This window comes from Drosophila subobscura, chromosome A, assembly GCF_008121235.1.
Source record: "Drosophila subobscura isolate 14011-0131.10 chromosome A, UCBerk_Dsub_1.0, whole genome shotgun sequence".
In the NCBI taxonomy this organism is placed as follows: Eukaryota; Metazoa; Arthropoda; class Insecta; order Diptera; family Drosophilidae; genus Drosophila; species Drosophila subobscura.
In genome coordinates, this window is record NC_048530.1 from 18,266,682 (window position 1) to 18,289,100 (window position 22,419).

Below are 22,419 nucleotides of genomic sequence, written 5' to 3' on the forward strand. Positions count from 1 at the left end.
GCACATTTCAGTTTTCGTCTTGTCCGAAGTTTGCGTTTAAATTTAATTGTTTTTAAGCTTGGCACAAAGATTCGGAAAATGAAAGTGTCTCCGCTGGACAATTGCGAGGTGTTTGCCCAGTTGGGCGACACACTCAAGCGCTACAACAGTGATTCAAAGAAGCTCAACACATTTGTGTATTTAAGCGGTAAGTCTAAGCTACTAAAACATAGCGGTAAACAGGCAACAAATATATTTAAAATGGCTCCTCATATAAACAGGCGATGACGAGCACATTGCCGAGATCTGCAATGTGGTAACCAAAGTGCTGCTGGAGCACAATCTCGTGGCGCAACGGCCACATGAAAAACTCAAGACGAAATGGTCACCGAGCCGACTGGCGCTGAGGCCATGAACGATTTGCGCGGTGTCCTGGCCCTGCTAATACTCAACACCACAGAGTGCTTGAAGAAGGATCGTTACAATACGGACTGCGTCCATTTGGTGGGCCTGACACCACCCATGTCGGCAGTCGTGGCCATTGCCATTGCCCTGAAATGCGGTCTGCAGCAGCCGCTGAACGAGTTCCTGGCCTACGGACAGAGCTGCATAGCCAGCCAGTACTACGATTATCTAAACGAAAACGTCACCAAGTTGGTCTCCAACCATTTCGATTCCCTGCCGCTAATCACGGGCTTCCTCATGTCCGCACGCCAGGCCATGACTCTTTACAAACTGGAAAATGCCAACGAGCTGCTGGACCAAACAGCCAATCTGCTGCAGCGTCATCTGCTGGACAGCACCGATCGCTTGCGCGCACTGTTTCCGACTCCGCGCAAGCGTTACCTAGCACTGGCCATGAACCAGCTGATCGATGTGCTGCTCGCTGTGCTCCAGCCGCCCACTGAGAAGCCACAACACTGGGCCATGTATCGGTTCATGGACTGCGATGAAACAAGCACCCCAAAGCCGGAGAATGCAGAGCAATTGGAGAATCGTTATGCCACGATTCTGATGGACGCGCTGCAGCGTGTCCTACAGCTGGTTACCGTGGACACATTCATGAGCTGGCTGGAGATTGCCTCCCACCAGATGCTCTACAGCTACCAGGAGGTCATCTGCTGCCAGTCAGCGGGTGTCCTGACCCTTGTCAACAAGAACAAGCCAGAGCTGGCCGATCACTTGATTTGCGGACAACTGAAGGCCTTCGCCGCAGCGGCCAAGTCGTTCAAGAAACGCCTCTCAGAACTCAGTTTGCGCGAGTTGTTGTGCTTCCTTGACGGCGACAACGGTGAGATAAGCGAGGCGCAGACCTTGGCCGGACTGGAGGAACTCTTTCAGCGTCCCATTTGCTTTGTGAGCGAAGAGTGCGTGGACACCATGACGAAGCATGTGAAGTTCCTGGGCTACGATCACATCGTCCTGATCTTCAAGCATATTGCAGCATTTCTGGCCGAGGAGGCAGACGACGAGACCCTGAGTCTTGCAGCAAAAAAACAACTGAGAAGCGAGTACAATGCCGTGCTGCGTCAGGTCGTGCAGATCATCTACGTACGATCCAGCGTGGAAGTTAAGCAAAAGATTCTGCAGCTACGCGATGAGCTGGGGCTGAGCGGTGCGTTCTCATTTTTCAATCGGGCCTCCAACCCGCGTCGCGTTCTGTTCTTCAACCGACTGGACAACCAGCCTGAGAGTGCGAACTTCTCGGAGTTTCTGGACATTTGCTACGAAGACTCACAGATGGCCTGGCAGTCACTGGCCGAGCTGGCCATGTCGCATTCCCGTTTCATGGACATATTCTGGAACCTTGCCTGCCAGCTGGCCCCCCACGCCATGAACTACATGAAGAGCACGACCGCCAGCCTCTTCAAGGACGACTACATGCTGACACGTCCGAATGCCACAGACTTTCTGCTCTCCCTGTACGCCTATCCGTTGATACTGAACGGCATGAAGACAGGCGTGCACACGCCCTCAAGCAGCAGCTTCCGTGAGCGGATCAACGAGGGTTTGTGCAACTACAGCCTGAACCTTCAGCCGGGCGCCATGCCGTACAGTGCCGAGCAGCTGCAGGCAGCCCAAGCCGGATATCTGGAGGCCCTGGCCGCCGGACTGGCCAAGTTTACCGAAACGAATCACATTCATCTCGTCGAGATCATCCTGCAGACCCTTGTAAACATCGATTCGGCCGATGAATACATCAAAACGAACGGCAAGGAGCAAGTTGAGGAAATGACTGAGGCTAAAGCGTCGCCAGACAGCTTGCAGGTGGCCAAAACCTATGTGGAAATGCATGAAAATCTCACCAAATGGCGCAGGAACAGTTGGCCCGTGCTGTCGCAGCTGATCAAGACCATAGACGCCCTGCGCTGGACTCTATCCACCTTCGACCAAAACCGCGTTGATGTCCTCGACCTTGCTGTCAAATATTATAAAAATAATTCCCCAACCATCCTCAGCGGCGATCCTGGTGAGTGCCAAACTCTGCATCTCTGCCAACACTTTTGTTCTTACTTTATTTATTTCCCTGCAGAGCTCATCGAGAAGATGTTGGCCCTGGTGGAGACTTCGGTGCAGAGCGAGCGCTGGAAGATAACAAATATCTTGTCGACGGATCGCAACTTTGCTGTCAAGTTCCTGGTGCGCATAATGCAGTCGAGCGCCTCAGAGGCGACGAATCTCTTTTTCAAGTCGATTGAAAACAAAACCGATCACGCCCTCATGGCGGAGATCTCGCGTCAAATCGACTTGTGCAACGCTCCCCAGGCTACAGCTGCCTACAAGTTCTTCTTCCGCAACTACTTGTACGCCTTCATGCGCTACTTGGAGCAGTCGAAGCCAGCGAGGTCCGATCGCCTGGCTGACCATATACGTGAAATTGTTGCCTTGGCGCCGAGAAAATGCCGCTTTGATCACACAGAAATAACCGCCCAGACGATCCTAAATATGCTCGTGGCGAAAAATTTAGAGGGCTTGGAGCGTATTCATAATGCTTCCTAGACCATTCCGGACGTGGAGTAAGAAATGGAGAGAGAAGAAAGAAGGCACAGGGCTGCCAGTTTGATTCAGCTTTAAGCGTCGATTTGAAATCGCCAAAGTCGCGTTAATTTTAACATTAATCTTTTAAGCATTCGACACACACACATTCGACCTTTTTTTGTATATAAAAATATATAAAAATTCCGCCATCAAACATAAGACAGTCCCCGCACTTAGAGGACTTCCATGCCATATGAATGCATATGGAAATATTTTAGTATTAAACAAATGATCAAATGAAAACACAATCTAACCTCGTTACATGTTTAAAGGAAAATTCGCCTGATTAAACAATTATTCCACAAATTTAACCGCCAAATTCTCAAAGCGCGATGAGTTTACCGCCATAAATATGCCGTCAGGAGCTTGCATTGTTCCTACAAATAAAATAATTTGATACATGCTAATAAATAAAAATGCTTTTTCAATGCGGTTAATAATAAAACAATTTGAAATTATATTTTGTACGATAAAATCGGTTAAGATGGTATTTTTGAACGACAAAAATCAGCATTACGCAGAGTTGCATGGAACGCAGCCGTATGGCAACGCTGAATTTAACGGCGTTGCTTCTACATTTTGCCGGTCAACGGCGTTGCTTAACAATTCTGCCGGTCGGCCTAGAACTCTAAGGTGACGCATGCGTTCGACGGGCGTTTTTCTGCTGACTGAATTTTTTTGCCTTTGCATTTGCATATGAAAATTTTACTAGTTTCGACGAAAAAACTAACGAAGTGCGTGAAATAGCCAAGCCAGAGTGAAAGTGCTACGTTTAACTGTACTGAAAATTGCATTGCACGAGGCAGGAAATCCACGTTGATCGTCGTTTTTTTTTGTACGCAACAACACGGAATATTGTGTTTGGTATTTTCTTTATATTCTAACCGTATGCGAGAGTGTGTGTGTGGTCGCATAAATTTACCGATATTTCGCCTGGCCTCGCTCTCTGACAAATCGGACGGAGCAGGCAGCGACAAACGAGCGACGCGCAGCTTGTGAAAAGTCAAAAAGAGAAAAATATAACTATCGGGACATTAGGTTATAAAAGTAGCATAAAAAGGTTTAGCTCGGAAGATATTAGCAGCCCGGGAAGAAACGCAAGAAGAACAATAACCGTAAGCGAAATTCAGCAACTTTTACGTGCTGCGTGTCTCTGCTGAGCTAGTGTGTGTGTTTGAGTGAGTGTGTAATACAATTTCGTGTGCATTCGCATTCCCTTAACAGCCACCACTACAACTACAACGACAACAAGGTGAAGGCAAAACCAGGACAAGCAGCGCGCAAAAACGCACAAAAGAATTAACGAAAAATACCGAAAGGCAGACAAGAAGTTGCAATTTTTCAACAGTGGAGTCCATACAAACAGCAGCCATGAGCAAACCAAACTTCGAGCTTCCGTTGACCATTGATCCGGAGCATGAGTTGCGTTTTGTGGGTGAGTGTTTTTTCATTATTATTTTTATGGGGCATTTTGGCAACAATTAAAAAGTGAAACTATCTAGATTCTTTAGCAATTTGTTATTGTTTGTCTCTCTCTCCCTCTCCTCTCCCCATCCGTTCATCGTGTGAGCGTGTGAGATGGGAAAGGCCATTTTGCATGTTGGCTCAACCACACTCGCGCACACCCATTGCTACTACATACATGCATACATATGTATGTTGTTCATGTATCGACCAATATGGGCGACGACGCATCGACGGCAGCACCAATCATTTAAACATTTAACCATTGCAATTTCGAATTCCAATTTATTGCAAAATTCGTTCATTTTGTTGGGTCAAAAGGGCCTGGAGCAAACTGCAAAGTTCGCACGCACACTAACACCAACAGCACACACCACACACACACGGCGCTTGATGTGTGATTGCGTCTCGCTTTGGTGCTCTTTACCTCCGTCTCTGTCTTTGTCTCACTTTCCTTGTCACTTGGCGCTGCTTTCTTTTGCAGCTTATCAATAATTTCCGTTGTTTTTGTTGGGCATTTTTGACATTTTTTTAGGTCTACGTGTGGTGTGCGGCTGTTTCACCATGTTTTCATCCATCTCCTTCTGTCCTGTCCTGTACCGTCCCGCCCGCCCGTCTCTGACAATGCTGCCGTCTCTCTTTCATTCTCCACTGATGTGCTCTTGTTGCCGGCAGCTGGCTAGCGTTGTTTTCTTACTCTCGCTATTCTTTCGCGCTCTCCGACCTTTCTCGCCGTCTGTCTCTCTCTCCTTGCGTTTTTGGCTAAAATTTTATTTTTATACGCAAAAACTTGTCATGGGCCGTTGTTGTTTGATTTTTAATTTTTTGTCTTTTTGAATTTTGGCCAGAAGGCAACAGCAGCAGCAGTTGCAGCAACAACAATAATCCCATATGACAGAGCCTAGAGAGCTCGCACAGTGGGCGGTGGCAATGCATTTACTCGATTGCTACTAATTGGAAAAGCACAAAACAAATGTGTGTAAAGAACACTAGTGTTGATGTGATTAGGGCAGAGAAAGAATAAGAGTTATTTTTTATTTCGCTCGTGCAATATCCATTTACTTTTGTTTTGTTTCACTGTGCACAAACATTGTAGGTGTGTGTGTGTGCCTATGTCAGCCCTGCCTTAGCCCCATTCTTGTCCTCCGCCCTACCTCCTCCTTTGATCGTTGACTAGCGGAAAGTGTTGAGGGGGCTGTGGTGGAGGGGGGCGAAGCACATGTATGACGCGACTTTGTCTAATGAAATTTCCTTCATGAACACACACACACAAAGCGAACACGCGTATTGGGAGAACACGCAAGCAGTAAAAGGAATCCGTTACACTGCTTTTCTGTTGTTTTTGCACGGTCTACCCATTGCAGAATCCCAAGCGTGGATCGCAACTGTAATGGAATTTGCCATGTGAATTATCTTGTCGGAGCATATCCAATCCTTTCCGAAGTTTTATTGGGTATTGCTTCAGTTTTCACCGCCAATATGGCTTGGGAGGGTATTCAAGATTCGGCTCCTTTTAGCTGCTCTCCCTTGCACTGCTTCGAGCTATTGGTTTTTTTTTTTGTTATTTGCTTCTGCTTTTAATTCAATTAATTTGAACTTGCCTTCGTTTTTGGTGCTGCCAACTTTGCCTAATGACGCAATGGGCGTGACGTGACACAAATCAGTTGTTGCTTGGCATGAGGTGGTGTGGGAGGGGGTTGGGTAAGAGAAGTGGGTGGTATGTCTGTTAATTCGATTGATTGCTAATCGAATGTTTTCACTTTTCTTTTTGCAGGTCCCTTCAATCGGTCCGTCGTCACAATCATGACCCTAAGCAATAACGCGGCTTTGCCACTGGTCTTCAAGATCAAGACAACAGCACCAAAGCGCTACTGTGTACGTCCAAACATTGGCAAGATCCTGCCTCTTCGCTCGACCCAGGTGGAGAGTAAGTACTATATTTGGACTGTCTGGAATCCAATCTAATCACAATCTCACCAACTATCCCACAGTCTGCCTGCAGCCCTTCATGTACGATCAGCAGGAGAAAAACAAGCACAAGTTCATGGTGCAAAGCGTCCTCGCCCCGATGGATGCTGACCTGACCGATTTGAATAAATTGGTAAGTAGTTTGCGAACAATTACCCCATTTACACTCGCATCTTCATCGATATCATTCTCTGCAGTGGAAGGAGCTGGAGCCGCAGCAGCTGATGGATGCCAAGCTGAAATGCGTATTCGAGATGCCCAGTACCGAGGCAAATGCAGAGAACACTAGCGGCGGAGCCGTGGGCGGTGGAGCCGGCAGCGCCGGCGGTGGCAATGCGGGTACCAATGTCAGTTCCGTCATCGCCGAGGGCATTAAGTCAGAGACGAAGTTGTCTAGCAATGAGAAGGTGAGTTTCGTAGCAAACCCCAAAGAATACTCAACAATAAAACAAACGTACTTCATAGGCCTCAAATTCGCCCGATGCCACTGAGCATGTGGACTCGTCCGAAAAGATGAAGGCGCTGATGGATACCAACAGTGAACTACGAAAAGAGAATCTATACTTGAAGGTGGGTTCACCGCCCTGGCTCATCCTTGAAATGGCCTTTATGATTACAATCTTTTTCTGATTGCAGGATCAAATCACACGCTACCGGAGCTCAGCGAACCTCAAGCAACAGAACGAGCCCTATGCCCCAGTGCTGGCTGAGAAACAGATTCCGGTCTTTTATATTGCAATTGCCATTGCTGCGGCCATCCTGGGCCTCTTACTGGGCAAATTCTTGCTCTGAATGCCATAAATTATCCAACATGCAGCAGAATCACTAACAACTACAGAACTACAGAAAACAAAACACAAAACAAAAACAAAACACGAAAGAGAACAGCAGCACCATCAAACCGCAACAAGACGCAATAGCAGCAATAACAACGAACGTACGCAGAAGCGACAGCAAACAGCAGAAGCAAACGGAATAGGCGATACAACAACCATCAGCAGGAGAAGCAGCAGAAGAGGAAGCAAAGGAAACTCTTGAGGAGAGAGAAGAGAAAGGAGCTGCGCTCGAACAGAAAGTAAATAAGCTTCGCAGATGAAGCTATTAATTCTTAAAATGATTCAAAAACAACAACTACACAAACCAGTTTAATCCAAAAAGTGCATTGCTCAGATTTTCCATTGCATTTTTTCAAATATTTTTTTTTTTGGGCTAATATTACTATATTCCTTACGATAACTATTTTTTAACGTCTAGAGTATTGGAAACTCGTATCTCTTATTTTCTTTCTTTTATTCTTCAATCAGACATTTATTTTTTAAAAACTAAAACTTATATATTAGAAACCAAAATTTCGACAAAAAGCAAGAGCAAACCCAACATTGTTAATGGAAGCAACCCGATTTCAGTTTTATGTTTAATTGAGTTTGTTATTGGCTTTGAGAAAACTTGGATAAATGTAATTGTTAAAGCAAAAACTAAGAAGAAGCATACCTAAGGAAAAGCACGAGCAAAATGCATTACAAAAAGTCAAAAAAAGCGCTTTGAAAAATCATATAAATAATAAAAGAAAGTCACGAAAACAAAACAAAAACGAAAAAACAAAAACTGCTCTGCCAGGCCACCGCCGCTCTCTATAAAGGACAGTTTGCTTCACCCACTATCCATCACTGTCTCTCTCTCCCCCTGTCACCATCCATCGCTCCCATCCCAACCATTAGCACATATACATTAAAAGGGAATTATATAACAAGAAAATGTATAAGGAACCCATAAGTTATATTTTTCGGCTGGCATTTTTGCATTTAAGTAGTTTCGTTTTTAGTCATTTGAATGGTTCAACCTACAATCCTACAAAGTCCCACACATTCACATTAAAACCCACAAGTGTATTGCTATATAAATATATATGTATGTACGTATGTTTGGATACTTAAATATATAGATTTGATGCGGAGAATTTATGTAAGCAGAAGCAACCAGCCAACCAACCCACTCTCAACTGAGTAGCTAAATTGGAAGAACCATCCCCACCCCCATACATAATTTGAAAACACAAACAATTCACAATTCAGAAAATTAAATGCAAGAAAATCTATCAAATATATGAGCAAACACTTGCGGTCTATATGTATCACATATTATAAATGGAATATGTCTGAAGTTAAATTAAAGCAATTCCAGAAACTACATACAAATGTACTATGGGTATGGATATGGATATGGATAAGTCGTAAGCTTTGAAATTGTATCTGCCGATGCAGAAGATCTGTAGGATGATGTGAGGGTAGGAGAGCTATAGCAAAAATCAATCAACTTTTTATAAACATTTGACAACAGCACACACAAAAACACAACATTTTGATATGGTTTATTATATTTCGCACCGCCCCTTCCCCATACACCTCACATAAGACTCTTTGTTCGCCCCCACCAACCCTCTTAGGCATGTAAAAACAAAACGAAGCTAAAGAGAACGAGGAGCAATCTCTCTTTGATTTGTTTTTGAGCATACATATATTTCCTTATTATTCATTGCGATTGTTTTTGGCTGTTTTTTTTTTTTAATTTTGTTTAACTTTTTGCAAAGCATTGAAAGGGTATATAGATTTATATATATATATATAAATACATACATACGAGCATATACACATGCGTGTATGAGCGCTGTATTTTCATAGGCATGTGGAAATCGTATTTAAATGTTTAAACTAGAAATACAGAAAAAAAAAAAAAAAAAAAAAAAAAAAAACCTATAAATAAATATAAAGATAAAAGAAACGAAAATGAAAATGACAACATAACAAACGAGGAGAAAACACACAAACACACACACATACATACGAACACACACAAAAAGAAAATGAGAAAAAGGCAAATCATAAGCAAAATGTACTTGATGTCAGCTGTAGCAAAAAAAAAAAAAGAAAAAATACAATCTATATACATATATATAGATATATATATATATATATATAAAATGATATATGAAAATCAAATAATAAAATGTGGCAACGGATTTTGAGATCAGCATTCAACAGTTGTTGTACCAAACACCAACCCCCACCCTTCCCTCTACCAACCGCCCTGTCTTACTTTCAATTGAATTATTTAATGGAAATCATACCGAACACACATCCCCCCGACAGCGCGACAGAAAGATAATGGTTAAAACAAACAAAAGCAGGAAGAAGTTCCAAGCAGCAAGAAAAACAAACCGGGGGTGTTACACAAAAAAGAAAAACAAAACAAAAACTATAATACTTAAAACATGAAATCTTAAGAACCTAAGTGTTTTTTTCTCAAAGGAAAAAAAAAATGAAACATTGTTAATTAAACATCAAATATCATTTGAAATAAATTTAAATAAAACCAAAAAAAATACATCAAACAACTAGCTATGATTCCCACCTATGGACATCCCTCTCTCTCTCTCTCTCTCTCTTTCTCGTGCACTCTTGAACATCGATTTGAAAAGGAGCGAGATAGCAGTGGCAAAGCATGAGTCAAAGCAGGCAGGGCGTGTCACACTAATACAAGTAAATTAGTAAAGGATGGTGGTAAAACGTACACTTTAAGCGGCTGGGAACACTTTCAACACCAAAGTAGTTTCTCCAAGTAAAGATCTTCGACTTTTTAGGAACAATTAAGCTTCGACATAGGAACAATGCTCCTAACATGAACTCAGCACCCGAAAGTATGCTATGAAAATATGATACGTTCGCTTTTTTCGGTAGTTTTCTGTTCAAGGAAAGGAGTAAAATCTGCACCTCTTTTTCTGTTAACAATCATTTATATAATTAATTTACACACTTCTGATAACAACAATTATTAACTCTTACGCTAAGAGGAACCAACCAAACCAGACTAGACACAATATTGCACAGATGCTGCACGAGGCAAGCACTTAAGTAACGGTGGCTTGAGTAAAGAAACAATGGAGAATTTCTATGCTGCACATAGCTATGCTGCACATAGAGCCGCTTTCAGCATGTCCACAAGGGCTGTATGGCCGCCACGCTCCGCATAGTCCAAGGCGCTCAGACCGAGCAAGTCCTTCTCGCTGGCACTCTCGAAGTAGGGCAGGACGTACTCCACCACCTCGGGGAAACCGTGCAGGGCGGCCACATGCAGCGCCGTGCGTCCCGATGGATCCGGCTGCGAGAGATCGGCGCCCGCATACTGATACGACTTGAGGCGCATCAGGGAGCCGCGGGCAGCGGCCGCGCACAGCTGCTCGCCGACGGCCCGTGAGGAGCCGGTCAGGTGGGCGCCACAATTGATGAGCAGTTGGATGATCTCGTGGCTGTCCGTGGAGACGGCCTCCAGCAGTGGCGTGCGATCGTAGCGATCGCGTATGTGGACCGAGACACCGTTGTGCAGCAGATACTTGACGATCTCGACGTTGCCCAGCTGACAGGCCAAGTGCAGGGCCGTCCGTTGGTCGTGATTGGTGCCGGACAGATCGGCGCCGTATGCCTTCAGGTTGTTGATCTTCTTCAGGTCTCCCTCGGCGACGGCGGCATTGATCATGGCCGGGAAGAGGGTGGCGCCCAGCTGGTCCAGCTCCTGGGGCGAGGACAAGTGCAGAGAGCGCGCCACAGCATCCACCAAATCGTAGTCCTCCATCTTGGGTGCCGTCACCGAGGTCAGTTCGCCGCGAAGATTCGACTGCATCATCTGGAACGCAGATTAAACACTTTATGGGATAGTCCTAAGCGGAAGCGAATCGCTTGCGTTGCTCACCTGCTTCTTGACATCCAGCGACCACTCCTCCTTGCCAATGACATAGGCCAGCTTGGATAGGGCCGCTTCGGGGGTCATGTCATAGCCAGGAATGACGCCCAGATCGCACAGCACCTTGCCGGTGTCGTAGATCTCCGCCACCGAACCGTTGGGACACTGGGTGCAGTTGATGATGATTACGCCACGATCGGCGGCCGCCTGCAGCTCATCGATGAGGTCGCGGCGATTCGAGGGTATGTTGCCAGAGCCGAACGATTGCAGCACCACACCACGGATGGGGGGCGCCAGGAAGGCGCGGAATGTGGAGAGCGAAATGCTCGGAAAGATTCGCAGCAGGCCCACATTCTCGTCGAGATTCAGGTGCACGCAGAAGCGTTCGATGCTGCAGGGCCGAAAGATCAGGCGATAGTCCACATTCACATCGATGCCAATCCTTGCCAGCGGCGGCACATTGGGGGAATCGAAAGCGTCCAGCGAATTGGAGCTGACCTTCACCGTGCGATTGCCGCGCATCAGTTTGTGGCCAAAGAAGATGCACACCTCCGGTATGATATAGTTGCCGGCGATGATCAGTGCGGATGTGAAGTTGTCCTTGCCGTCGGTGCGCGTCTCAAAGATCGGGATCTGTGAGCCCGTGATGATCACCGTCTTGCCCAGATTCTCCAGCATAAAGGACAGCGCTGAGGCGGTGTATGAGAGCGTGTCGGTGCCATGCAGCACCACGAAGCCGTCAAAGAACTCGTACGATTGCTGCCATTGACATTCAGTTGCTCGATTAATTTAGTTCTTAAGGAAGCGCTGATGCCCACCCACCTGTATATCGTTGGCAATGCGCGCCCAGTCATTCATCGTCATGTTGCTGCTGTCCAGCAGCGGCGTATATTCGGTCACCTGGTACAGGACCCTTCTGTCCACACCCTGGACAAAGGGCAGGACAAGCGGCGCCATCGATGCTGAGGCGCCAAAGCGTCGCAGCGCGTACTCCTCGTCGTGGATGTTCGGATACTTGCGAATGCTGCGCACCAGGGCATTGGGTATGGGCGCCAGCACTGAAATGGCAACAGAAATGAAGTTGGGCGAGTGCAGAGAGCACAGTGCAGATGCTTACCATTTCGTTCGTTTCGCATCATGCCAATGGTGCCGCCCGTGTAGATGACACGCACACGTGCCTCCTTGATGTCCTGGGCCATTAGTTTGCCGTCGCTTTTATTCCGCCGTATCGTGGGGCTTGGCAGCGTTGGCGAGGACGGCGCCATGCCCTTGTCGATGGACATGAGGCGCTCGTGCGTGGGCACCCGTACCTGGATGTCGATGGGCTTGCTGGCGCCCGTCGTCTCAGCGCTGCCACCGTTCGCAGACATAGCTGGCAATCTACTGGGGAAACCGTTTGGCTTGAGATTCTGTTTCTCCTTATCGCTCGGGTCTGTGGCTGTGGCTTTGGCGTTGTGTTATTCAGTGGAGAGGCGTAAACTGAAAATCCATTAACCCGTGCATCTGCGGCGTGACTGGCTGGAAACTATTACGCCCTGCTACTGCTGGTTACGCGGTTCCGCTGTTGATTATTTGACCAATTTGTTATCAGGTGAGAGTGGCTGGGCTTTGGTTTATTCCGCGCCGCGATTCAATCTGTGTTTTAGCAGCGACGACCTAGGGGGTCGGCGGTACGTCAGTTCACGTGGTATTTCTAATTGCGTTTGCCCGCAAATGCTTCTCGTATCTGACGGAAATTGAAAGTATGTTCCGTTCACGCTGTGGCAATCAGATACAGATAGCAGCTCCTTCTTTGCGATGGCCGCCGCAGACTTTGGACGATGTCAGTTATGAGTAATCTAATGAAATTCAAATGCTATGGGTATTTCCTCACTTTCTGTATGCCCATGTTCATGCTAGTGTATGTACAATCCCTTATATACACAAATTTACATGTGTACATTTGTACATTCCTCGAGCACCGAGCAGCTGACTATCGATATTTCTATTTCGGGCATAAATAACTGTTAATTTATCTATTTTCTCTTCGTTTGTTTATGGTACGACCAGTGCGCTTGAAACGGAAGAAGTAACAACAATAATGAATTTAATTTACCATCTGTTTTATGTGTTTCTGCGCATTCTATTTATATTCAAATACATAGCTTTGTATTTGTTTATTTAACCGTTTAACCATTTTTCAATGATATGGCAGCACTACATAAGGCCTGTATCATAATTGCCACATCTGGCATGTGGGAGCTTCACGACTCTGGCAGCATCCATGCGCCGTTATGTTAGAAAAGTGGATTTTTCAATGGTAATAATTGTAATTTCAACATTTCTTTTCTTCTTTTACTTGCAGTGGGCGCCCATGCACCGATATATATAATAACACGAATAATGTAAGTATGTATAAAGATAGACTCATTGGATTATAGCTCATTGTGTCGAAGTGTGGCGGGCACATGCGGCTGCAGGTCGCGCCAAAAATTGACGCGCTGCTGCATCAGCTCCGCCTCAATGCGGAAAAGCGACTCAGCGGCTGCGTCATCAGCTTTGCTGCCCAGACGAACAAACTCCACCGGATAACTGGACGAAGGCTGCCATATGGGCAGGTTTAATGAGGCATTCGTTGGATTTGGATTGCTGTGGATATGGAAAATGCATTAGAAAATGCCATTAGATGATTGCGGCCTAACTTACCCCGTTCGGGCGAAGCTGACCCAGATGTTCAGCATAAGTTCGCGCAGCTCCAGATCCTGGCGTGTGGGCACCGCACTCACGAACAGCTCACGGCCAATGGGAAACAGATACTGCAGCTCCTCAGCGTGGCAGGCGCCGTAGAACTCATTGCGCTCTCCCTTGAAGATCTCCGAGAAGCTGGCGGCTCCCTTGTGATCGAACAGGTACACATACGTGGGGCCGCCACTCTGGGACAGGCGCAGACGCAAATACTCATCGATGCCAGCCACGAACCAGCCATCCGAAATAAGCTGCACGGGCGAGAGATGGAGATGGAAATTCATGGATTTACTCCTCTTGCAGATGCACCACTCACATCGGTCAGGTTCTGATGGTTGGACTTGTCGTAGTCGTGGCCCGCCTTGAAGTAAAAGTCCTCGATGCGCTTCGTTATCTGCTGCTGCACGGCATTCTCGTGATGATCGTAGTTCAGCACCACGGGCAGCACCTGCTCGAACTGCGCCTTGAAGTCGTCCATCAGCTGGGGCAGATTGAGCAAGGCCGCCGTCTTCAGCAGCCCCTCCTCAGCGGTGGCGCCCACCAGCAGCGGCAGCTCCAGTCCATGCGGCTTCAGCGCCTGACGCGGCGGCACCGTCAAGAATGCCTCCTCATGCTCGGGCTCTATCACCGGGGGAAAGGGTATCATGGGATCAAAGTCCCAGACCTACACCAAAACCATCGACAGGTGAGCTGCCCCCAATCCTTTGAAGGATTCTATGCAATGTACTTACAAACATTTCGTACAGCGAGGCGACAATGTCCTCGGCTGGCTTCTGGCGCAGACACTTCAGCTTGGATGCCCACTCTCCGGCGGAGCCGCAGCCCACCAGCTCGGCGAGCTTAGTGGCTCGCCTGGCGGCCACACCCTTGTGCGCGGGCTGGGCCCAGGGATTGAAGTAGGTGCCGGACTGGGCAATGCCGCGATGTAGCAGGCCGCGCGACTTCTCCGACAGCATGTGATAGGTGACGCTCGCTCCGCCCGCGCTCTCTCCGAAGACGGTCACGCTGCGCGGATTGCCGCCAAAGGAGGCGATGTTGGTGCGCACCCAGCGCAGCACCTCCAGCTGATCCTTGAGCCCATTGTTGCCCGGACAGTCGAGCGTCTCTGTGCTGAGGAAGCCCAGCGGCCCCAGACGAAAGTTGGCGGACACCAGGACAACGTCGTGGTCCAGCAGAAAGTCCGGCCCGTAGAAGCTGCTAACTCCTGCGCCGCACTGCCAGCCGCCGCCATGGAACCAGACCATCACGGGCAGCGAGCTGTTCGTCGCGTCGATCGTGTTCTCCGGCGTGTACACATTCAGATAGAGACAGTCCTCGGATCCCTCGATTTGCATGTCGCGCCGGAAGGGATCCCGCTGCATGCAAATGGGCGCATCCTTCACCGCCAGCCGCTCGCCCTCCCAGCCAGGCTCGGCCAGGGGTGCCTGGAAGCGCAGGTCGCCCAACGGCGGCACCGCATACGGCACGCCCATGAAGGCTCTCATGTGGCGGCCATTGTGCGTGGTCAGGTGGCGGCCGATCAGCCAGCCGCCGTGCGGCAGGCGCACGTGCAGGCTCTGCGAATTACGTGCCCCACTCCAGCTGCAGTGGATCAAGAGCAGCAGCAAGGTCCGCGTGCCGACGATTGCCATTGCGTTGGCTCTTGAATTGAAACTGATTTGCCTGCCGCACGACGCTGCCAGTTTTAAGATTACAACATCATCAGCCTCAGCCTCAGCATCCGAGTCCGACTTGGCTTTGCTATTGTTCGCCAACCCAACTCGTGCGCCGAACTTGTTTACCAAAATTTGTGTCTTACCTTACCTTACCTTGTCTCTCTCCCTCTCGACATCATTAATTCTTGTATTTTGTTGTTGTGTGTGCCTCGATGTCTCGATGTCTCGGTGTCGCGCGGTGTCGCTTTTTGCCACTCAGCATCGGCTGGGCTCGCCACCAGCATCAAGCATCGACATTAATTTTGGGCTTCGTTTTAAAACAGTGCGCAAATTTTTGGCCAAATCAAGCTGTACTTGGATCGGGCACAGTGGATCGAGGCGCGAGGTACCGCAGCTTTAATTGCTTTGCTTTAATATGATAATTTGCTAAATTATTCTCTCTTTTAGGGGAACATCCGCGACGTTTTATTTCTGCACGGAATCTTTTGGCGCATTTTGGCAGCACTGGCACCACGGTGCCGATATTTAATCATTTTTATTTGCAACTTCGTAGTGCTGGACCCGCAAATGACAAGCCAAAAATTAACGCCGAACACAGAACACCGCACACACCGCTCAGCGCACCCCCCTGCAGAATGAGGCTACAACTATCATTTATTGAAAGATATTTATAAACAGATAGACAGCAGACAGAGATAATTCAGAATATCCGAACAGATATCCACTTGCGTGCGGGTCGAACTGGAATCGATCTGACTGCCATTGGCCTTGGAGTCGACCAACCGCCCGACGCCTAGGATGGCGGACTGGTATTCCATTGGGCCAAGGTCTTTTACAGCGTTCGTGCGAGCAGGAGTGGGCAATGCTGCTGGCGAGAGCCTCACCGATTAAGTAATATGTTAATCCGAATTTTATGAATGTGCCCGAGCATACTTATGTATGCATGAAAAATATTTTGGAGCCCCCTCCCCCTCGATTCGAAAAGAGCGAAGCGAAAAAAACGAAACGAAACGAAACGAGACACACGAAAACCGAAAAACTTGAAAGTTGTAAAACAAAATGAAAACGTTGTGTGTGGGGGCATATGAAAGTGAAGACCCCACCTGAACCGATCCGAACTGACCTGAACCCAGGCAGAGTCCGGACTACGGACTCCAGAGATGAGATGAGCGCTCTTCAAAAATGCCTTTGCATGCCCAAAAATGCCGACGAGCTAATAAGCGCTACATCTGGAGGCCCTTTGAAGTTGCTTCGAGTCGCTGATGAGTCCCCAAAAACTGCCATAAAGTACGCGGAGAGAGAGAGAGAGAGAGAGAGAGAGAGACAGAGCCAGGGGGAATTCCAATAGAGCGAAACGCCTGAACCTGAACCTTTCATTTGTGTTACTCTTCGGGGCTGGGACTGTGGCTGTGGCTGGGTGGAACGTTTATTTTTTTGTTCTCTGTCATAACTTGACTTGGGATTACTTTTTTGCAAGTTTAACTAATATGCGACCGGAGGACACGGCCCAGACAGACCACCGAAGGCATCCAATGCACTGCGCCACTGCCACAGCATCACTGCATGAAAAATGTCCAGGTCGAGGCCACAGATTTATTCGGCTGCAAACATTTTTAATCCACTTGAGTGGCAATTTATCAGCCGGCCAAACAAACAACCAACCAGAAACTTCTCCAATGTCCAACCAAAAGTTATGTGTGTGTAACGAAGCAACTACGAGACGAGTACGACCTATGCAGATGCACATTCAAATGTACACAAGTCATAGCCTTACATCCGTACACACATGAATATGATGGTCAGGCAGGTGCCTTTGAAACACTGCAAAAGGTGACACATCCCAAGCGGTTCAAGAGCTTAATTAATTACACTCTCAGCCAGATCCCACTGAGGACAAATGATGTGGCTCAAATTTGGTTACGTTCAAAACAAACCAAAACATTGTCATTGTAGAAGATAAATGTAATTGCATTTAAATTGAGTTTCGAAATTACAAATGGGTTGTAAATGGTTTCCATATGGGCTCTACTGTATATGCTTTATTGATAACAAAAAGAACTAGTTTCTCCCACGTGTGAAAACTACTTTTTTATCGATCATTCTAATAGTGGAAGAATGCTAAAAATGTTGCTACTAGTTTGCATAGAAATTGACGAACAGATGCTGGTCGGAGCTGTTTTTCTGTGTGTTCTAAATGTCTGATTAATTTCGTACAGCTCTAACAAGTACACATTCTATTTATCTATAAATGATTAAAACCAGAAAGCAAAACTGCGAGCAAAACAGTCATTTACATACACACTTGCTCCGCCGCCACGTTCGGTTTACTTGGAATTATTCAACTCAAAAAAAGCGAAACCCCAACGATTTTTTGGTACTTTTGTGTGTTTTTATTTAAACATATATTTTCGATTTAAATTTGTTTGAATTTCCAAATACACAAAAGCCAAAAACACTTTGGGGGCTGACACGAAACCCTTTTTATTGCAACAGCGAGGGGCCAGGTGTGTGGGGGGTCGTGTTTGATACCCAACAGCGGAATGAAAAATGATTTATTGAAGGTGAAATATTTATTGTTGTTTCTGTTATATTTTTTTCGGCATTTTTTTTTGGTTCTATGTTTTTTTGTTGCCATTTTTTGGGTTTGTTTCTACAGTAAACAATGGCTATGCGGCATCTTTTGAATTCTTTCCACCTCCTTCGCCTTGAACTGGTCGGCAGGGGGGGAAAAAAGTGAAATAATTATTAACAAAAACAAGAGGCGAACATGGAACAGCAGATGCTTAGAAGGACAAACCCATCTCCAGCTCCACCTCCAGCTTCCAGCCTCAGCTCCAACCCCACCACAGCCTCATCCTCTCGCTAAAGTATTTATTTATTCTGCGTTTTGGGTCAATTCCTCCGGTTTCATTTAATTAAAAAGAAAAGCGAACTCGCGAGGCATAAAAAAACCCTACGAATAAATACACTGAGAGAAATTAAATGAAACAATGAGTAGAACCAATAGCCCTGCCCTGCAAATGCTTCATAATTCTTTGACGAATAATTCTCAGAGCTCTCATTTATAAATTAATAAATAAAAAAATATTTATATTAAATTTATAAAAATCGCAAGTTTTAATAAACTTTTTTTATATTGCATAAAAAATGTGTCAATAATTCCAAATATCAGATATGCAAAGTTGAAGTTTCAGCTGAAATGAATGATATTTCTTTTGTTGGAGTGTAACTACATCCATATACACCCACATGCATGGATATCTGGGTGTCCCTTTGGCTGCCTGGCGTGGCCTGTCCCCGTATTTACTTAGGATCAGGTGGTGAGCCATCCCATCCCATCCCATCCCAAGTTACGCCGGGGAGCAAACAACAATGCAAAGAAGCCGCTGCCGCCGCCGCCGCGGCAGGCGAAGCCAAAATTTCAATTTCGCGGTTACTGCATATTTTCCCAGCCTTTTCTCGTATTTTTCCACTTTGCTTTGACTTTGCAACTTGCGGACGGAACCAAGGGGATCCGGCACTTTTGCCAATGGAATTTCAACGAATTTTTAAACAGGCTCAGGGATTGTCCATTCCGTTACCCCTGTGACAGCCCCAGCGCCCAAAGCTTTAAAGGCCCATGGAAAACGTGTGGCTGGAGTGCAGAGCAGCGCAGCGCAAAGCGCAGAGCGTAGAGCTTAAGCGATAATTGGCCACTAGGAAATGTCGATGATGTCGAATCGGGAAATGCAAATTGCCAATGTCCGGAACGGGGCTTAGCCGCCTAAGCCCAATAACCCAAAAAACTTTGGCCCAGCCAACAGTGGGCCGGGCCGGGCTGTTGGTGGCTGTTGGGTTTTTCGGAAGAGGCGACCTGACATGGATCAGGTTAAGCGCTCGGATGGAGGCCACAAATTGATATGCAGCAGATGTTGCGCGGTTTACATCCATAATAGTAATAATAATCAGAGGACAGGCATTCTCTTATCCTCCCTTTTTGTCGAAGTTTTGATACCCTCACACCGAGGGTTGGATGGCTCGCACACACACACGCACGCACAAACACACCACACAAATTCCTGCATACATATGATAATACAAGCAGTACCTAAGCCATGGTACCCTGTACCGTTAGAGAGTGGGCAGAGTGTGGAAGAGAAAATATCAAAGCTAAGAGCGAAGCGCAGCAGCGGCAGCGGCGCAGCCTGTCAGAGGGATTAGCTCGCCTGATTGGACACGATGTGATTAACTTGTCGTCAACGCAGAGGATCTGTGACTTCGTTGCTGGCACTGCCACTGCCACGCCATCGGCACCGCCACTACCACTGTCACTTCCTCCGCCTCCATCACTGGATGTGACGTCGACACGTTCCACGTTATGGCTGCCGCCCTCGTCCATCCACCCCCGCACACTAGCCACCCGCGCTGCGGCGGCTCAGGCTAAACAAAAGTGCAAACATTGACAGACGGCAGGGCAGTGTGGAGGGATAATGCGGGAGAGCGCAAGAGAGCGAAAGAGAATTGCCAGGCCGAAATTAACCCATTACGCACTCCATTAACGCAGTTTGCCTATGCATGTGGGCCCCTGCTAATTAGTTGTGGCAGCTGATGCTGCGCCGTCCCCCTCCCACACCACTTTCGCTGATACACTCACTCTCAGGCCCACACTCTCGCTGATACACTCACTCACACCCACACTCTCACTCCCCACTCTCTCTCTCTCTCACGCTCCACCACTCTCTCTCTTGCTCTGGTAAACAGATGTGTAGTTAATAAAATTACCGAGAACAGACAGAAACAGTTAGTCGCGTCTCACTGTAGCTGCTGCCTGTTGCCTGCAGCCTCTAACGCAAATTTAGTTATTCCTCACGATTTAATGCAAATCGAATGCAACACACATCCATGCACGCTGGCATTAAAGTCATTAAAATAGACAACAAATTCACCTCACAAAGCTTTGTGGTTTTGTCTGAGCCACAGAGAGGCAAGCGAAACCACAGGTTATTAAATTCGATTGAAATATTCCAATTTGCTTGCGTCAGATTGTTTCCATGAAAAATGTGTGATAATGCCAGCCGAAATTAATAATCTGATGTTTTTTTGCCTTGCAAACATCTCGGCATAATCATAGAACCTTTACCGCAAGTGTGTGCAAACTGAGAGAGAGAGAGAGAGAGAGAGAGTAGCGCATAGAAGAACAATTTGCACATCTCTTTGCCAAACAATGAGAGCAAACTTTTTGTTCGCTCTGTTTGTGTGTGTGTGTGTGTGTGTGTGTGTGCGGGTGGCTCCCTCTTATTTCTTTATGCACAATTTTTTTGCGCCGTGCTCTTGCCTGATTCTTTCATTTCAAGTCAAGTGCATTCTCAAGTCGCTCTCCCGATTGCCGGCTGCGGCTTCCGGGCCAGTGCATCCGAATGCCCGGCTTTACCATTTGCCAACAATAACAACATTGTTAGCCATATGGCAGGCAATGCGGTCTGGGATACTCCGGCCTGTTGGTTGCCCAACAAGGCGCTAACAATCAAGTGCACAATTGCCATAAGGCCTATTCCAGAGCGGTGTACCCTGGGGTCGTGGGGCTGCCCTTGCGGAACGCCATTGGCAAGCAGTGCTAAGCAGTGGTGGGGAATGCCATTAAATTGTTGTTTATGAGTCGCAATTTGGTTTGATTTAGCAAGAATTTTCTACTAGAATGCCATTGAATCAACAGTTAATGCCAGCAGATATTTTTTATGGCATGTAATTAAAGCGAAGCAAATGCAAATATCAATTTGCACTAGGATGGAGATTTTTCTGTGCAAAAGAGGAACTTGAATTAATGGCCAGACTCAATATTTACCCAGAAAAGATGTCACACAATTGTGTGAGTATGCATGCATGTTCCGACTTAAATTGTATAAATGGATAGCGGCCCTCCCTCCCTCCCATTCCACGTGGCCTGCGATTGCTGGCCCTCAAGCAGTGTACGTATCGCTACCAGCCGTTTAACACTAACTAAGCCGCTTATGCTTCGACTTCTAATACAACAAAAGAACTGAAGGAAAGCAGAGCAAAGCTAAGGAAAAGAAAAGAAAAGAAAACGAAGAAACGGAAAAAAAATAATGCCCTGTGTCCCATGAATCGTCCCTTCCAGCGTGGATGGTGGTGTGTTTGGGGGGGGCGGGAGAAGTTAAGAAATCAAACAGCTGACATAAATAACATTTTAATTTAAATACGGCAGGACACAACAATATTTTTTTGCCGTTAAGGTAAGCAGAAGGTACAACAGCAACAATGGGGACAACAGAAGGACATCAGGACAGAGCTAAAGAATATAAAAAAAATACATATTTAAACAGGATCTCGGCGACGCAAACAAAATTAAACAGCAGGAACAACTGGGGGGTATTACAGGCCAGGCCAGGCCAGGCAAGCCCAGCCCAGCCCGGCCACTGGGAAGACGCAGTCAACAGTGGGGAAGTAAATTTTATTTTAAAATAAATTTATCGCCTTATCCGTTGTCCACGGCAGCCGCGGCAGTGGGACGGCAGTAGTGGGAGAAGTATCTGCAGGAACAGGAATAGCCGCAGAGTCAAGTTCTCTTATACCCTCAGAATGGAGTCTTATGATTATGTCAAACAGTTGGTAACATTCAGCTAAAATGGGATCACAAATGTTATGTAGATGCCATTAAAGAATGAATATCCTGCTAGGATATGAAAAGCTTCGGTCGACACTGCTATCCTTCGTTTCTTATTGCTGTTCCTTTTGGTTTTGGATGCAATAATGCCCCATAGCGGCAATTGCTGGACAACAGTGAAGGTGGCAGCGGTGGCTTGTAGCGGGCAAACACATGAGACCAATGCCAATGCCGCGGCAGAGCCACCTAGCATCT

General features: G+C 46.8%; 4 protein-coding genes across 7 annotated transcripts; 2 read left to right on the forward strand and 2 right to left on the reverse strand.

The window, feature by feature from the left end:
* Window positions 1-45: 45 nt before the first annotated feature.
* On the forward strand, window positions 46-3,325 carry LOC117897914. Its single transcript, XM_034806998.1, has 3 exons — window positions 46-187; window positions 261-2,449; window positions 2,513-3,325. Exons 2-3 carry the CDS (start codon window positions 361-363, stop codon window positions 2,977-2,979), a joined length of 2,556 nt encoding a protein of 851 aa, XP_034662889.1. The 5' UTR covers window positions 46-187; window positions 261-360; the 3' UTR covers window positions 2,980-3,325.
* A 310-nt stretch (window positions 3,326-3,635) lies between these two features.
* LOC117892757 (vesicle-associated membrane protein-associated protein B/C) lies at window positions 3,636-7,569 on the forward strand. Of its 4 annotated transcripts, none has more exons than XM_034799188.1 (7): window positions 3,636-3,651; window positions 4,243-4,453; window positions 6,257-6,409; window positions 6,474-6,583; window positions 6,648-6,857; window positions 6,916-7,020; window positions 7,087-7,569. In XM_034799188.1, exons 2-7 carry the CDS (start codon window positions 4,390-4,392, stop codon window positions 7,240-7,242), a joined length of 798 nt encoding a protein of 265 aa, XP_034655079.1. In that variant the 5' UTR covers window positions 3,636-3,651; window positions 4,243-4,389; the 3' UTR covers window positions 7,243-7,569. The 4 variants fall into 4 exon arrangements, with proteins under 4 accessions (XP_034655079.1, XP_034655076.1, XP_034655077.1 ...); XM_034799185.1 differs by lacking the exon at window positions 3,636-3,651 and adding an exon at window positions 3,659-4,133; XM_034799186.1 differs by lacking the exon at window positions 3,636-3,651 and adding an exon at window positions 3,659-4,065.
* Window positions 7,570-10,304: 2,735 nt separating this feature from the next.
* On the reverse strand, window positions 10,305-13,070 carry LOC117898907 (L-asparaginase). The gene is made up of 4 exons (XM_034808599.1): window positions 12,302-13,070; window positions 12,007-12,242; window positions 11,194-11,943; window positions 10,305-11,127 (listed from the first exon to the last, which is right to left on the reverse strand). Exons 1-4 carry the CDS (start codon window positions 12,552-12,554, stop codon window positions 10,411-10,413), a joined length of 1,956 nt encoding a protein of 651 aa, XP_034664490.1. The 5' UTR covers window positions 12,555-13,070; the 3' UTR covers window positions 10,305-10,410.
* Window positions 13,071-13,513: 443 nt separating this feature from the next.
* Window positions 13,514-15,642, reverse strand: LOC117903037 (venom carboxylesterase-6). Its single transcript, XM_034814767.1, has 4 exons — window positions 14,640-15,642; window positions 14,225-14,572; window positions 13,870-14,159; window positions 13,514-13,812 (listed from the first exon to the last, which is right to left on the reverse strand). Exons 1-4 carry the CDS (start codon window positions 15,537-15,539, stop codon window positions 13,599-13,601), a joined length of 1,752 nt encoding a protein of 583 aa, XP_034670658.1. The 5' UTR covers window positions 15,540-15,642; the 3' UTR covers window positions 13,514-13,598.
* Window positions 15,643-22,419: the final 6,777 nt, after the last annotated feature.

Excerpts from the sequence above, each read along its gene's own strand:
- LOC117903037 (XM_034814767.1), bottom strand. The coding sequence starts at position 15,539 with ATGGCAATCGTCGGCACGCGGACCTTGCTGCTGCTCTTGATCCACTGC. Across the intron at positions 14,573-14,639 it reads CCTCGCTGTACGAAATGTTT|GTCTGGGACTTTGATCCCAT; the intron begins GTAAGTACATTG and ends GTTTTGGTGTAG. Across the intron at positions 14,160-14,224 it reads ACCATCAGAACCTGACCGAT|CTTATTTCGGATGGCTGGTT; the intron begins GTGAGTGGTGCA and ends TCGCCCGTGCAG.
- LOC117897914 (XM_034806998.1), top strand. The coding sequence starts at position 361 with ATGGTCACCGAGCCGACTGGCGCTGAGGCCATGAACGATTTGCGCGGT. Across the intron at positions 2,450-2,512 it reads CATCCTCAGCGGCGATCCTG|AGCTCATCGAGAAGATGTTG; the intron begins GTGAGTGCCAAA and ends ATTTCCCTGCAG.
- LOC117892757 (XM_034799188.1), top strand. The coding sequence starts at position 4,390 with ATGAGCAAACCAAACTTCGAGCTTCCGTTGACCATTGATCCGGAGCAT. Across the intron at positions 6,410-6,473 it reads TCGCTCGACCCAGGTGGAGA|TCTGCCTGCAGCCCTTCATG; the intron begins GTAAGTACTATA and ends ACTATCCCACAG. Across the intron at positions 6,584-6,647 it reads TGACCGATTTGAATAAATTG|TGGAAGGAGCTGGAGCCGCA; the intron begins GTAAGTAGTTTG and ends CATTCTCTGCAG.
- LOC117898907 (XM_034808599.1), bottom strand. The coding sequence starts at position 12,554 with ATGTCTGCGAACGGTGGCAGCGCTGAGACGACGGGCGCCAGCAAGCCC. Across the intron at positions 11,944-12,006 it reads GCATTGCCAACGATATACAG|CAATCGTACGAGTTCTTTGA; the intron begins GTGGGTGGGCAT and ends TGTCAATGGCAG. Across the intron at positions 11,128-11,193 it reads CGCTGGATGTCAAGAAGCAG|ATGATGCAGTCGAATCTTCG; the intron begins GTGAGCAACGCA and ends TCTGCGTTCCAG.